At 50.3% G+C, this 13,095-nt stretch overlaps 5 protein-coding genes across 5 annotated transcripts; 3 read left to right on the top strand and 2 right to left on the bottom strand.

Moving 5' to 3' along the window:
- Nucleotides 1-67: 67 nt before the first annotated feature.
- VFPPC_15144 (hypothetical protein) lies at nt 68-250 on the bottom strand (the record flags this gene model as incomplete). Its single annotated transcript, XM_018292897.1, has 1 exon — nt 68-250. The coding sequence occupies one exon, from the start codon at nt 248-250 to the stop codon at nt 68-70; it is 183 nt and encodes a 60-aa protein (XP_018148563.1).
- Nucleotides 251-2,227: 1,977 nt separating this feature from the next.
- On the top strand, nt 2,228-2,625 carry VFPPC_15143 (hypothetical protein; the record flags this gene model as incomplete). The annotated part of the gene is made up of 2 exons (XM_018292896.1): nt 2,228-2,242; nt 2,335-2,625. The coding sequence occupies 2 exons, from the start codon at nt 2,228-2,230 to the stop codon at nt 2,623-2,625; spliced, it is 306 nt and encodes a 101-aa protein (XP_018148562.1).
- A 965-nt stretch (nt 2,626-3,590) lies between these two features.
- Nucleotides 3,591-5,183, top strand: VFPPC_17398 (Karyogamy protein, KAR9; the record flags this gene model as incomplete). The annotated part of the gene is made up of 1 exon (XM_018280459.2): nt 3,591-5,183. The coding sequence occupies one exon, from the start codon at nt 3,591-3,593 to the stop codon at nt 5,181-5,183; it is 1,593 nt and encodes a 530-aa protein (XP_018148561.2).
- A 116-nt stretch (nt 5,184-5,299) lies between these two features.
- On the top strand, nt 5,300-6,817 carry VFPPC_17399 (Karyogamy protein, KAR9; the record flags this gene model as incomplete). The annotated part of the gene is made up of 1 exon (XM_022429111.1): nt 5,300-6,817. The coding sequence occupies one exon, from the start codon at nt 5,300-5,302 to the stop codon at nt 6,815-6,817; it is 1,518 nt and encodes a 505-aa protein (XP_022285872.1).
- A 1,068-nt stretch (nt 6,818-7,885) lies between these two features.
- On the bottom strand, nt 7,886-12,508 carry VFPPC_00444 (RecQ family ATP-dependent DNA helicase; the record flags this gene model as incomplete). Its single annotated transcript, XM_018280458.1, has 1 exon — nt 7,886-12,508. One exon carries the CDS (start codon nt 12,506-12,508, stop codon nt 7,886-7,888), a length of 4,623 nt encoding a protein of 1,540 aa, XP_018148560.1.
- Between the last annotated feature and the right edge of the window lie 587 nt (nt 12,509-13,095).

The following is a 13,095-nucleotide window of genomic DNA, read 5'->3' as shown; positions in this document are numbered from 1 at the left end:
CATGAAATCCCTTCTGAATTGACTCTCGCAGAACATTCGACTCCTCTTACCTATCAGTCTTTCTCTACTACGACGAGAAATCGTTCGCGATGTCAGCTTGTGTGTTTGTGTGGCTGGCCATGGTTTGCACGTCACGAGTGTTTGAGGATATCTGATCTTCTCGCGGAAACGAGGGATACTTGAGCTCCTGGTTGTTCACACTACTGAGCAAAATAGTGCAATTGAGGTCACATTTCTTTGTTGAGTCCATGGGTCCAAAGGTGGGAAGCTATCCTACAGCCTCCCCTTAGAAGACCCTGGCGCCACTCACATTCCACACCTGCAGTCCAACGCAGTGACAGATGACGTGCATATTCAGTTGCTTTTTTTGTTAGTTCAGTGGGCTACAGTACTCACTTCAGTCAGGCACTGTTGGCAAAGCTGTTGGATCGGATGAAAACTCCCGGTGAGACAATGGCAAGTGGACGCGTGCAATAAGAAGCGAAAGGCTTTTCGTGGCACGAATCGGGAAGCAAAAAGGCACAGACCCAGGAAATTGAATGATATCCGCGGCAAGGGATGGAGCATTACCGGCTGGGCTCTGTGTGGGTTCTTGTTTGATCAAGGTTACGTGAATAATTCTTGCATAACACTATTGTATGATGCCGAGGAAAACGTTGACACCAACGTTCACAAGAAACTTTAGAAAGATGCCGGTACACAGTTGCCAGACCAACTAACAGCTTGAGCCAGTTGCTCACTCAAAGCAAGGACTATTGCTATCCCTGCCATTTGAAGAAATGATAGAAAGCCTTGACCGTGTTTTTCGGATATCTCCAACTTTCGGGATCGAAAGTGCAATTTTAGAACTTGGGAAATGGGATCCATACACAAAAAAGGTGACAAGGCGACAATCCTTGTCCCCCAATCCCAATCCCTGTTTGATTGGGGGCGAGTGCGAAAAAAAAGCCCCATTTCATTTCCCAGGGATGGGCCAGGTGAGTTGATGAGGGATAAGACATTGAAGCACGTCTGTGATGGCGAATACGGTGTATTATTTCGTGGAAGAGAAAATCCCAAAGGCATTCAGGAGCAATGGTCATTATTGCACAGAATTTAATACAAGTCTGATGCTCCTGATGTTCCCCGGGATAGACACTGGCGACATACTTTACCAAGATACCTTGCTGGTACCGGTACCCCTTACAAGAAACAACCTTGGAAGTTGGGGAACTGGGCAAGCCATCAATGTAAAAGTGGCGCACCAGGCAGTCGAAAGGCGACGGGACATGGACGGCATGAATTGATCTAGATGGCGCCGGTGTCAGGGTTCACTTCCGCCCACCCACCAGTTCCTGATCTTTGCTCAAAAGTGAGAGTCAAGACAGTACAACACGAGTATCCGAGTACCGCAAGTGAGATGGTGTTGTAGAGGTAGAGCACAGCAACGAATATATCAATACTTAGTAGGTACTGTACTCCGTGCATACGACATAAATTTCAAGCTGGAAACATGGCTCCATTGATGCCGTAATAGTAATTGCCAGCTAGCTGGGACCTGCACCGAAGAAGAACATATTTGATCCAGGTGCTCCCAAGCAGAAGCTGACAAACCTGACATTGAGTGTAATGTATTAAATATCACTATGCATGCTTACTCCGTACGATAACTACGGGTCAACTAAAACTATAGCAACCAAGCACGAACACGTATAACGCGAAAGCCCATTTAATATCATTCTGTCACACTAGGCGCGCTCGCGTTCCCGCCTGGTGCCCAGCTCAGGCTCAAGGTTGCACTTACGGATTCCATCTTCTACACAATTGTACTTAAGGAAACAGGGAGGCACTATTCGCGCCAGCACAGCTTTGAGCCACGTGAACTAAATGACCCCAGAGTCCAGACTATGATCTGCGTCGGAACCGTAGCAGCGTACTCCGTGCTATCTCATGTTTCAGCTTCATAATTCGGGCCACAACAAGCTTGCCCTTCTGCCCTTGCCCTGCTATTGTTTTCCGGAGACGTTTCGAAGTATTTTGTTCTTTCCCCTTCTCAAGGACAGAGCACTCCTTACCTCGTATCGCATTCAGTTCATGTGACGCGTGCTCAAGTCTTTTCAGAACTATCCGATATACCATGAGCTCTAATAACTGACTTTCTTCCGACGCCCACTCGTTCATAACCCCGGCCACGACACCTCCCTGTCCTTAGTCTTCTAAGCCAGGGCCCAAACAGTAATTTACTTGTATGGACTCGCCTTTCGCCTTCCACTCCTTTTCTCTCTGTTTGTCGTCTCCTTCATTTCTTTATTTCAAACAGGTATATTCTTCTCTTCATTTTCGCGACTTTGCCAGTTTCCCCTTGTTCCTTCCACTTTGGCTTGCCCGACTTCCTTCCCCCTTCCTGTCCCCGGGCTCCCCGGTGCTTGTCAGCGGTGCCGGTGCTCGCACGTCCACTTGACGGCTGTCGGCAGGGAAAGAGCTGTCACCAGGGACGTTCTTAACTGGAAAACTCGACTGATATTGGCAGGAGCTGGATTGGAAGCATCAAATCCATTGGCTCAACAGTATACAACACCTCAAGACGGGCTGCGAAATCGGCTGAAGCTCACTCAACATATCCCCCCTTTCCCCTGGGCAACTTGACATCTGAATATTAACGCTCATTCATGCCCCTGAACACCGCTGAGCTCAACAAGCACCACAGATGCAAAGCAAAACAAACTACATCATACAGCAATATAACGAGCAGCACCTGGCGACGCCTTGCGGCAAAGCCATAAACAGGCATCTCGGGATCCCAAGTTACCCGCTGCACGTCTGGAGCTACTCCTGCATGTTCCCGCAATCTCACCTGCACGCCTTGCAGACGACATACCACAGACACCATACCGTTTGCTGCACGACGCTGGGGACTTATTGGACCAAGATCACATCAGACCAAATCGCTTCGTGGATCCCAGCCCTCCTTTCTGGGCCGTTGGATGACCTGTTGCGTACGGAGCTGAGCTGTTGAACAAGCTGTCAGCCCAACCATTTCTGCTGACACAGACTCAACTTGACACCAAAACGATCATCCCCTCACCCCACTTTTTGTTCTCATGGTTCTACCACGACATCCGCATCCACTCCCGGCAGAGACCTTCAGCAAGAGCCAGTCCAACAAGTGAGGTCGTTTTCTGGCATTGGAAATCTATTGGTAGATTGTGTGCTTGAGCTTCAACCAGCTTATTCCGGTCCATCGCCATTCGACTCCCGGTTTCACCAACCCGCTGCTGTATTTGGCCAAAGCAGCCAACCAACACACCTTGAACCAACCGTCTCCTGACTGGGATCCCTTCCCATGCCCACTAATTGATTCGGCGACAGCAATCAACAGGTCCCGTCACTACTTGACATCATTTCGCACCCATTGGGCGTCGACGCACACTGCAGTTCCTGCCAGACTCCACCCAACGTGCCTCTGCTGTACCCTGAACTGGATGCTGCCTGGGGTGCCACGGGGGAACTGTGCCTGTGCCTGTCCCTTTGGCTCCTCGGGAGAACCTTGACATTCCCAAGCTCTCCCGCGGTCTTCTGGAGCCAACTGGTCTTCCTGAGCCGCCCCTAACATGACCTCCGACCAAGCTGGTGGTGGTGTTATAGCCCATGCTGCGACTGTACCCAGCACCAACATTATTGCCGACGAAACCGTTCTTTCTCTACACAATCAACAAATCCAAGATCAACATCCTGACCCTGACAAACAACAAGACGAAGATGCGGTCTGCGATGTCTTGAGCTTTGCCGAAGTCCCCAACGACATCTCTGACCTCCCTGTCCCACGTGGCCAATTCGCTGCCACAAGCACCTCCGCTACAAGTACCACCAGCGCCGACGAACCAAACGCCATCCCCATTCCCTTGGACACGCCCGCGTTGAGCCGCAGTACCACAAACAACACCATTCGGACCTCCAGCAGTGGAAGCTTCACCGGTGGCACAACCACAAACCCCAACAACAACAATTCTGCCGCCTACACCCACGCGCCTGCTTCTGCACAGTCTCACCATCAACCTCCACCTTCCGCTATTCGTAAAACCTCGCCCGGTCTTGCGGCAAGACTAAAGGCCCTTGGCTTTGGCACATCCAAACAATCACCAGCAGCTCCCACACTGCAAAACGACCATATTGGTCGTCTCGACGAGCAGCAACTACGCCAACTCGACGAAAAACACCAAGCCAACTCCATAAGTTCGATCATTGCAAGGCGCGGTCGGCCTTGGAAAGGCGCAGGCGCCTCCACGTCGGCCCTGCTCAATTCGACGGCCGAGCCAATTGTCGCCGCTGACACGCCTCAGTTGCCCGAGATCAGAACGCCAGAACCTCTAGCCATGGACACCCAAAAGTACCGCTTGCCCGACCACACAAATGGCAATGGCACCAAGGTCACTCTTGATACACGACGCGAACATATCGAACGAACGACTCGCCCTCCATCTCCCCCAGAAACCAATGCTCCTGCTGCTGTTCCCCCTCCTCCTCCTCCGAAGGACACGCTACCGCTTGCTGTCACACCACCTCCCGCCGTCGCGTCCTCGAATGACTATGTACCCGGCCTGGGTTCGTACTTTACGCCTGGACACAACCGACCCGGCTCAATATACACATTGTCCCGTGCCTCGTTTGCCAACCAACTCGCTCAACTGACTTCGCTGCAACTCCCTGATGCTGAATCCTTGTCCAGCAAAGTATCCGCTATTCGAACCGCTCATGTAGCTACAAAAGCTCTTATCAATGCCTCCGAACAAATACGAAGCTGGATATCCAAGGCACAAGAAGTCATTGGTGGCCTTGACAGTGAAGACGATGTCGAATGGGCAGCTGCTGGAGGGCGAGAAGGTCTGGAGGAGGTCGAAAACGCCATTACTCGTTTTGAGGACTTGATCAATGCCTACGTTGGAGCCATCGAGGAATTGCAAAAACGAAGTGATATTTCTCATGTTCCTTCAGAAGACCTAAAAATGGCGGTTACTCAAATGGAAATGATCCTTGATGAATGGGAACACATTCGTGCCACGCTCCAAAGCGTGCGGGTGCAGGTCGAAATTGCCATGGAGTGGGAGGAGTTATGGAACAACGTGTTGGGAGATATCCAGGGCGAAATGGACGAGTTGAGCAGGCTGGTTTTCGAAATGGAAGAGGTCGCCACAAGAGCGTGGTAGCTGCTGCTGGAGGCGATAACGTCGACATTGGTGACCTCGAAACCATTGTCGAGGATACACCGCCGCCTGGTGTCCGTCTGCAAGCTCCAAACCGCTTCAGTCTGCCCTCGGTACCCATGAGCCCTAGCTCCCCAGGCACACCCAGCCTTTCTCAGGATGACTCCAGTCTATTAGCTCTGTTCGCTAGAATGCAGCCTTTGCGAGCTTCCCTGGACTTTCTACCCATGCGTCTATCGGTATTTGAGGCTAGAGCTGAGAAGTCTTTTCCTACAGCATGCGAGGAACTCGAAATGCGCCGTACTGGTCTGGATGGTAGCTACAAGAAGCTAGAGAAGGATGCAGAATCATTGCGCAAGGAGTTGGGCGAGGACCGCTGGGTTATTGTCTTCCGTGGAGCCGGCCGTCAAGCACAAAAGATGCACGAGTCTGTCCAGCGATCTTTGCTCAAGCTTGGCGAGGCCATTGACACTGAAGTACATTTACAAAGCCCGCCAACCATGCTGAAAAAGATTGAGAGCTACGAAGCAAAGAAGACGCACTACGGCCCTGCCATCGAGCGAGTCCTGTCAATAATCGACAAAGGTGTCAAAGATCGTTTGACAGTAAATGGGGAAATTCTCCGCCTCCACAATGACATGCAGACTCGGTGGGAATCCTTGAAAGTACAAATGCGAGACATGGATGCCATCGTTGACGACATTCAGGCAGACAGAAAGAGTCAACAACTCCGGGATTCTGTTTCAAGCATGCTTTCCAATGATAGGTCTACCGTCGGCAGCGGACGAGACACTCCAGGAAGCTCCCCGCCATCTTCGGTCATTATGACGACCCTTGGTTTCGAACCGCACACTCCTCTCCCCAAAAGCAAGGGTCGCTCCCCTGGTCCCAACAATGTTTCTCAGTCCGCAGGAAGAAGACATTCCTCCTTGCCTGCTCCCGCGTCTTACCTCAACAGGAAAACGGGTTCCAGGTTGTCAACCATCGCGAGCTCATCTGCTGCTACCCCTGCCACCAACACAAGGACCCCTGGGCGTCCAGGTCCCGCTACTGGTCTAAGGCCTCCTTGGAATGCCTCTACCAACACGACAGATATTGATACCGGGCATCACTTCAAACCTCTTAGCTTGACTACACCAAGTCCATATACAAAAACTACACCGCAGACACAACGATCAGTATCTGCGCTAACACCATCCTCTGCATCAAAACTCCCTACTCTGAGGGGAGCATTTTCTAGGGCCGCTTCGGAGTCGCCAAAGGTGGATGACACCCCTTCCAGAACAGGCCATTCAAGGCTATCGTTTCGAGAGCGACTTACATCACCTGGTCCATACTCTCAACAGACTCTGTCCAAACCTCGCCTAACTTCGCAAACCTCCATGTCAGCCCTCTCTTCAAATCGTCGAGTCTCGATGCAGCCTACTGGCTCCGAAAGTGCCGTTGAAGAGAGTCAGCTGTCCCGCCCGGCAAGCTCTTTGGCTTCAAGTCATCGTCGAACGAGTCTTTTACCGCATTTTAAACGCGGAGATGGCAGTACCGGTCGTGCCAGCCCTCAGTTATCCACTGCTAGCCGATCCGCGGCCAAGAAGATCAGTGCAGATCCCAAGGATTCGAAGCCACGTTGGCGACACTGAAACCATCTGTGAGCGTGGACTATTTTGTACTTTTAGCATGCTCTGAATGGTGGTATTTTATCGACAATCTATTAGCATACATTTCAGCCAGCGATAGATCCTGTATACTGTTGGCAGGCTGGGTGACCAGTCTGGTCAAAGAACTTATGACCGTCGTGGACATTTTGCTCAAGCTTAATCGAAGATTTTATAGCGTGGCGCACTGGACGAAAACAAAGACAGGTGGATCAGGGATCTCGATGGAGAGAATATCTTTCATCTGAGACGTACAAGCAAATAACTTTGCTGTGATCACTCTTTTTACTTGCAATCTGCCACTACCTTTCCCGACATTTTCATTCCTAAAGCTAAGCAAGCGTACCTTGCTTTGGAGTTATCATCATTCACTTATGCAGGCAGTCATTGCCTCAACTTTTGCTAGCGTCAACTAGCTCTTCTTGTCTCACTCGGCCACATAATTTTGTACTTCCTCTCAGGCACCTCATTTGCATTGCTACTCTACTCGCCTTGAGCTTTTCTTTCTGAGCTAGTTTTGCTACGACTACGAGATCAACGTTGCAAGGATGGGATCATACGACGGGCATGATGCAGTTCGATGGAGTTGTTTCCATGGCGAAGCGTGACGGGACGTTATCTACATACATACCCCATTCCCTCTTTGCTTTACCTTATGCGAGTTGCATTCGAGATGAATCGTTGTTTTCCAATAGGGAAATAATGCTGGATAATATAACACATAATTTGAATTTCCTCAATCTCTCTGCTGAATGATGTGTGTTTACAAGCGTTCACGAAGCAAAGGGGTCTACATGTCCCCTTGGTATCATTTGGTAATGGTGATGTGATGTAAGTGCTAATCTGATTCAATTGTTATTGTATATATATACCCGACCACCAAGGTCGGTTCTTGTCCCACTGAAACGCCGAATGCCACGGCAAGCGCCCAGGCAGGCTACCAAGCCACTAGCAAGTCTTTATGTACATCCTCTATACGTCATCCATGCATATACTTCATATTCGTGCATCATCAAGTGTTTATACCGCCACAGCAATAACGACCAACTAGCACTACAATGGCATCAGACCGATACCCCCACCACTCTTCTTGACGATTTTCCCATCTCGTTTCGAACTGCTGCCAGCAGTTGATCGTGACGTTGAAGAGGAACCACTGGCCTTTCGGCCGCCGAAATTATTCCCCTTGCGTTTGGGAACACCACCACCGGAAGCTTTCCGAGGCCACTTTTTGCCGCCGGAGAATTTCCTGCCACCACCGGAACCGCGCGTGTATGACGATTTGGGCTTCTGTTGACTTTGCTGCTGACTGCTTAGACCCTGGAGTCTACTGTGAAAGGCTTCTACTTCGGGTCGTGACTTGGGTTGAAAGTAGTGCGAGTCGACGCCTTCTCCTGCCTGGTCCAGCTCTTCCTCGTCGAACTCTAGATCTGAGCTTATCAAATCGACTACTTCTTGGTCGTCATCGTTGCCGTCGGGGTCATCGGCTCCCATAACTTCTTGATATAGATCGTGATGTCGTTTCAGGATTGGAAGTAATTTTGATCCATGCTCTCGGACTTTGCTCGCGTCGATGCCGGGAATTCTACTCATTCTGTCCAGAGACATTGTCCAGTTGATGGCCATTTCTCGAAAGTCTCTCTCAGTGAATAAGGGTCGCCTGAGTTCTTTCTTATTGCGGATGTGTTCTTCCACTTTTCGAGCTTCCCTGACAAACGTGTTAACTAGATCTTGGTGGATTTCTGGCAGATCTTCCATTCGCTTGTCAGAAGTGATCGGAGGTCCTGGCGGCGCGGCCTTCTTCTTTCCCGCGGCTTTGGATGGTGGCTTTGCGGGACGGTGCTTGGGAAGAGGTTCAAACGCGTCTTCATCCTCTTCATTATCCTCTTGCTGCATGTCGTCGTCTGAGACAACAAATCCATCATTGGCATAGCCATGGGAAGTGGTTGGGAAATTTTCTTCTTCATCGCTCTCTGCGGCTCTTGTCCTCCTTTTGCGTCTCTCCACTGGTGATGAGACATACGTTGACTGCATCGCCGAGGTATCTTGTTCCTTGGACTTCTTTTTGGTCGACTTTTTAGCCTTTGGCTTCGTCCGTGTGCCTGCTTCTTCATCAACTTGGATCGTGAGCATGAGCTTCCGTTGGCCAGTGAGAAATAGGCGGGCGGTAGATCCCATTTTCAAATATTGAATGGCTACGCCATAGTTTCCAACGACATTGTTTTCGTGAAAGGCTTTCTCAGCCGACAACTTGTCAATCACCCGAACCACTTCATGCTTTTTCAATCCTTTGGCCATACCATAGTGCTCGTCTGAAAGCCTCTCCTCGTGGTTCGGATATTTCTTGCCAAGCAGGATGTCTGCACACTGATTAGCTGTCAGACGCTGCTGCACTTGCACAACCCGAATAGCAGCTATAGCAAATGTTGAAAAGTCTTGCTGTTCAAAGATTAACCCAGCCTGGCAATTATCGCACGCCTTTTGGCATTGGCTTGGCACAAAGTCTTCTCCAAAATAGCGAAGGACCTCAGTGCGTCGACAATCCGATTTATTATCACAGAAGGCTGTGACACGGTTAAGCATAACCATTTGGCGTTCTTTCTGTTCGTCATTGCCGTCACCGTCTGCAATTAGCTTTTTCAGGACTCTTATGTCCGCTTTTCCATAAAACAGAATGCAGTCGGAGGGTTTCCCATCTCTACCAGCCCGGCCCGTTTCTTGGTAGTAACCTTCCAAGCTCTTGGGCAAGCCATGATGCATAACAAATCTGACATCAGGTTTGTCTATGCCCATACCAAAAGCGATGGTGGCAACAACCACCTTGACATCCCCTTTTTGCCAGGATGTTTGAACTTCGACTTTCTCTTGAGGGTCAATACCTGCATGATAGTGGCGGGCGGCAATTCCGTGGCCAGAGAGTTTTTGGGCAACATCCTCGGCCTGCTTTCTTGAAATTGTGTACACAATTCCAGTGACGTTGCGATACTTCGCCTTTATCAATGAAGCAATGCTCTCGGTAGCGTTCGAATTAGACGTTTTTGTCCGAACTTCATAGTACAGGTTTGGACGATTAAAACTTTGCGAGAACACTTGGCAATTGACCATGCCTAAGTTGTGTTTGATGTCCACAATCACATTTTGCGTCGCCGTGGCCGTCAGAGCCATCACAGGAACATTTGAGAACTTCGTTCGGACTTGACCAAGAGTTTTGTAGTCTGGTCTAAAGTCGTGGCCCCATTGGCTGACACAATGAGCTTCATCGATGACCAGCCGAGCAAATTTGCCTCTACGATGCAGGGTTTGCATCGCATTATTAAAAGCAGCATTCTTGCTCACCATCTCAGGCGTGACATATAGTAGCTCAATGAAGTGTTCCGGGCTCCGTTCGTTAAAGGCGCTCATAACTTGTCTCTTGTACTCTGCAGAGCATTCTCCATTGAAGGCAACAGCCTGTATGCCAAGGGCCTTCATGTGGTCAACCTGGTCTTGCATCAGACTCAGCAAAGGGGACACGACGATGGTTACCCCTCTTGTTTTTCCGGTTCTGACAATTGCTGGCAACTGGTAGCACAAGGATTTCCCGCCTCCAGTTGGCATCAGAACAAATGCATCTTCACCTCCCAAGGTCGCATTGATAGCCTCTAGCTGATTGTGCCGGAACCCCTTCATTCGGAACCGGTCTTTGAGCATTTTCTGTACTTCTGGTGACCACGAGTGCTTCATCAATTCCGGTGGAATCCTGAGCTCTGGTAGGGCAGGTGCGAGCGGCCGTTTGTTTTGTGCTTTTTGTTTCGGAGGAGGCATTATGTTTCCCGAAGTTTCGGAGAAGACGTGGCGAGACCCTGGGGCTTTGGTCTCAAACGACTGGTGAGTCTCGTAGTCTTGAGCAAACGCCAACATGTCATCATCGTCGCTGAAATCGCTGAAATTATCATGTGCGTGGCCGGGATTAGGAGGACGAGTTGAGTGTGTTGATGGATTCTTTGTTCGTGTTATGGCCGCTGGTCGCAAGTCAGACTCGTCAAAGTCGGAGAACATGTCGTCTTCCATTTCCGGCATTGCAGGTGAGGCAATGCGAACTCGACGTGTCCTGGCACCTTCTGTTGGCGGCAGCGTCTCTCTAGGGAATAGTTCTTCTGTGAGGGCTTCGTCATCCCTTGATATCAAAGTTCTGTTGGAATTCTTGTGCACTGATTGTGGTGCTGTTTGTCGCGTCAACAGCTGGGACCCGCCAGGCAGTTGAGTCTGATGGACGACTTGCGAAGACAAAGCCTGTGCCGGAGAGTCTCGCGAGCTACGCGGCATGCGGACTTCTCCTGCACCCAACGGCTGTGTGCCAAGTACCACATTGTTCCCCCGTTTTGGTGTCGAAGAAGGCGGCGGCGTAAGCATGGGCAAGGTAGATTCGTCGAATCCAGCTGCAATCACAAGTTTCGCGAGACCTTCCTCACGTTCTTGTACAACATCTGTCAGTTCGTCAAGTCGAATCTCGTCATCGTCAGTATCAATGCCGTCAGCATACGATTGCGCCACCCGTTGGGCCAGAGCTTCTCTTTTGTCCCATAACTCTTTGTATGACTGCAAAGCGTCCGCTAGTTCTTGAGTTGCTTTCTGCTGCCTCAGAAGCCGTTCCTTTTCGATTTTAATTTGACTGCGTCTCTCCTTTGGCCACCTCTCGTTGATGGCTTTCAGAAAGTCACTGCCATTGCGCTGGATTGCTTGCAAGATGGTTTCGCGCCGTTCAGCCAGAGCTTCTGAGTTTGTAGATAAATATTCGAGAACCTTCGGTACTTGGCTTGAAGGAATAGTTTGCTCAGGGGTGAAATCCAATGCATCGCTTTTGGTGCTGTCCGTGCTAAAGCTCGAGGCAATGCCTGTGGAGTCTGCTCCGTTCCGATTATGGGACTGAAGGAATGGCGAGTTCATAGCACTCACAACAGCACTGTCTTGATTTCGGGAAATCGGGTTGGGTCCGGGATCTTTCCGAGCACTTAAACTAGACTTCTTTTCCTGCCAAACGACAGATGCATTATGTGAAGGTGGTGTGAGAAATTCCTCGTCCGAATCCGGAATACAGTCATGATCATCCACCGCTTCCATGGATGCTCCATTTGTCTCAAATTTGTCCTGTGGTAAAATCTCCTCGTATGGGTTCGCCTTCCTTTTCTTATTGCTGTCCGTTTCTTGTGATGGAGGCTTCTTCTTTGGCGTTCTCAGATTCAACCCCTGATCCCGTCTATCAGACACATGGCGAGAAGGTGAGGACATTCCCACCATCAAGTCTTGAAGGGAGTCGCTGCCCAGGTCGCCTAAGACATCCTCAGACGTTTCCTGTATGTCTCGTTTGCGACGTGATTTTGAAGTGCTTGTCAATCCGGCACGCCGTAGTGCTGACCGCGATCCGGGAGTTGAGGCAGGGGGTTCGGTGCCGAGGATATCGTATACATCAGGAAAGGTCTCCTTTTGCACGCCCTGAGCTCGACTAATGTCGTTACTCTTCCGTTTCTTGCCGCTACGGGGTGGTGGCGACCATAATGCACTCTCGGTATCCCACATCTGGACATCATCACTTCTTTCTGTCGAGGCTGTTACACCAGTGAGATCTTTTGTGAGGTCCATACATTCCAGATCATCTGCGTCGAAATCGGTGAAGTCTAAGCTTGGGTTTGGCGACATGATCGATCGAGTGGTACCTTCCTTTGAAGGCGAGGCCATCCGCCTACTTTTTGGCGTACTCGAGACTACCAATGAATTAGCAAGGTGAAAGCGGAGTGAATAACGATTTTGCTCACCAGCATCGCTTCTATTTGTTAAATGGCGAACTGCAGCCCGTGACTCAACAGTGGCAGATGGTGTTGGAAGGTGTTGCTGCGGTTGAGAGACCAGAGTTGGCCGCTTGGACTTCGTAGTTGAAGTCAGTCGAACCATGCTGTCGTCCACCAATATCACTTGGGGTGAATCCACGAAATCCTCCCCCCACCCAGTTAGATTGATGGCATGTTTTGACGCGAGAGTTCGTGGGCGGGTATTCGTCTGTGCACTCGGGGTCGAAGACGATATAGGCTGTAAGTTTGTACCACTCTGAGCGGAAGACGGCTGCGAGAAGTCGAGCGAGGAAGCATCAATTGCACACGGAAAGTTTGGCAAAGGTGGTTTGGATAACGCGACGTTACTTAAGAGCCAGGAGAGTTGGTCGGCAAGGTTGTTTCGAGTCATGAAGCCGACGATCTACTGTCCAACCGGCAATGTTGAGAAATAGTGAC

Source organism: Pochonia chlamydosporia, chromosome 1 (genome assembly GCF_001653235.2).
Source record: "Pochonia chlamydosporia 170 chromosome 1, whole genome shotgun sequence".
NCBI classification, from domain to species: Eukaryota; Fungi; Ascomycota; class Sordariomycetes; order Hypocreales; family Clavicipitaceae; genus Pochonia; species Pochonia chlamydosporia.
Note: the sequence above shows the minus strand (reverse complement) of the source record. Positions and strands in the feature narration are given on the sequence as shown.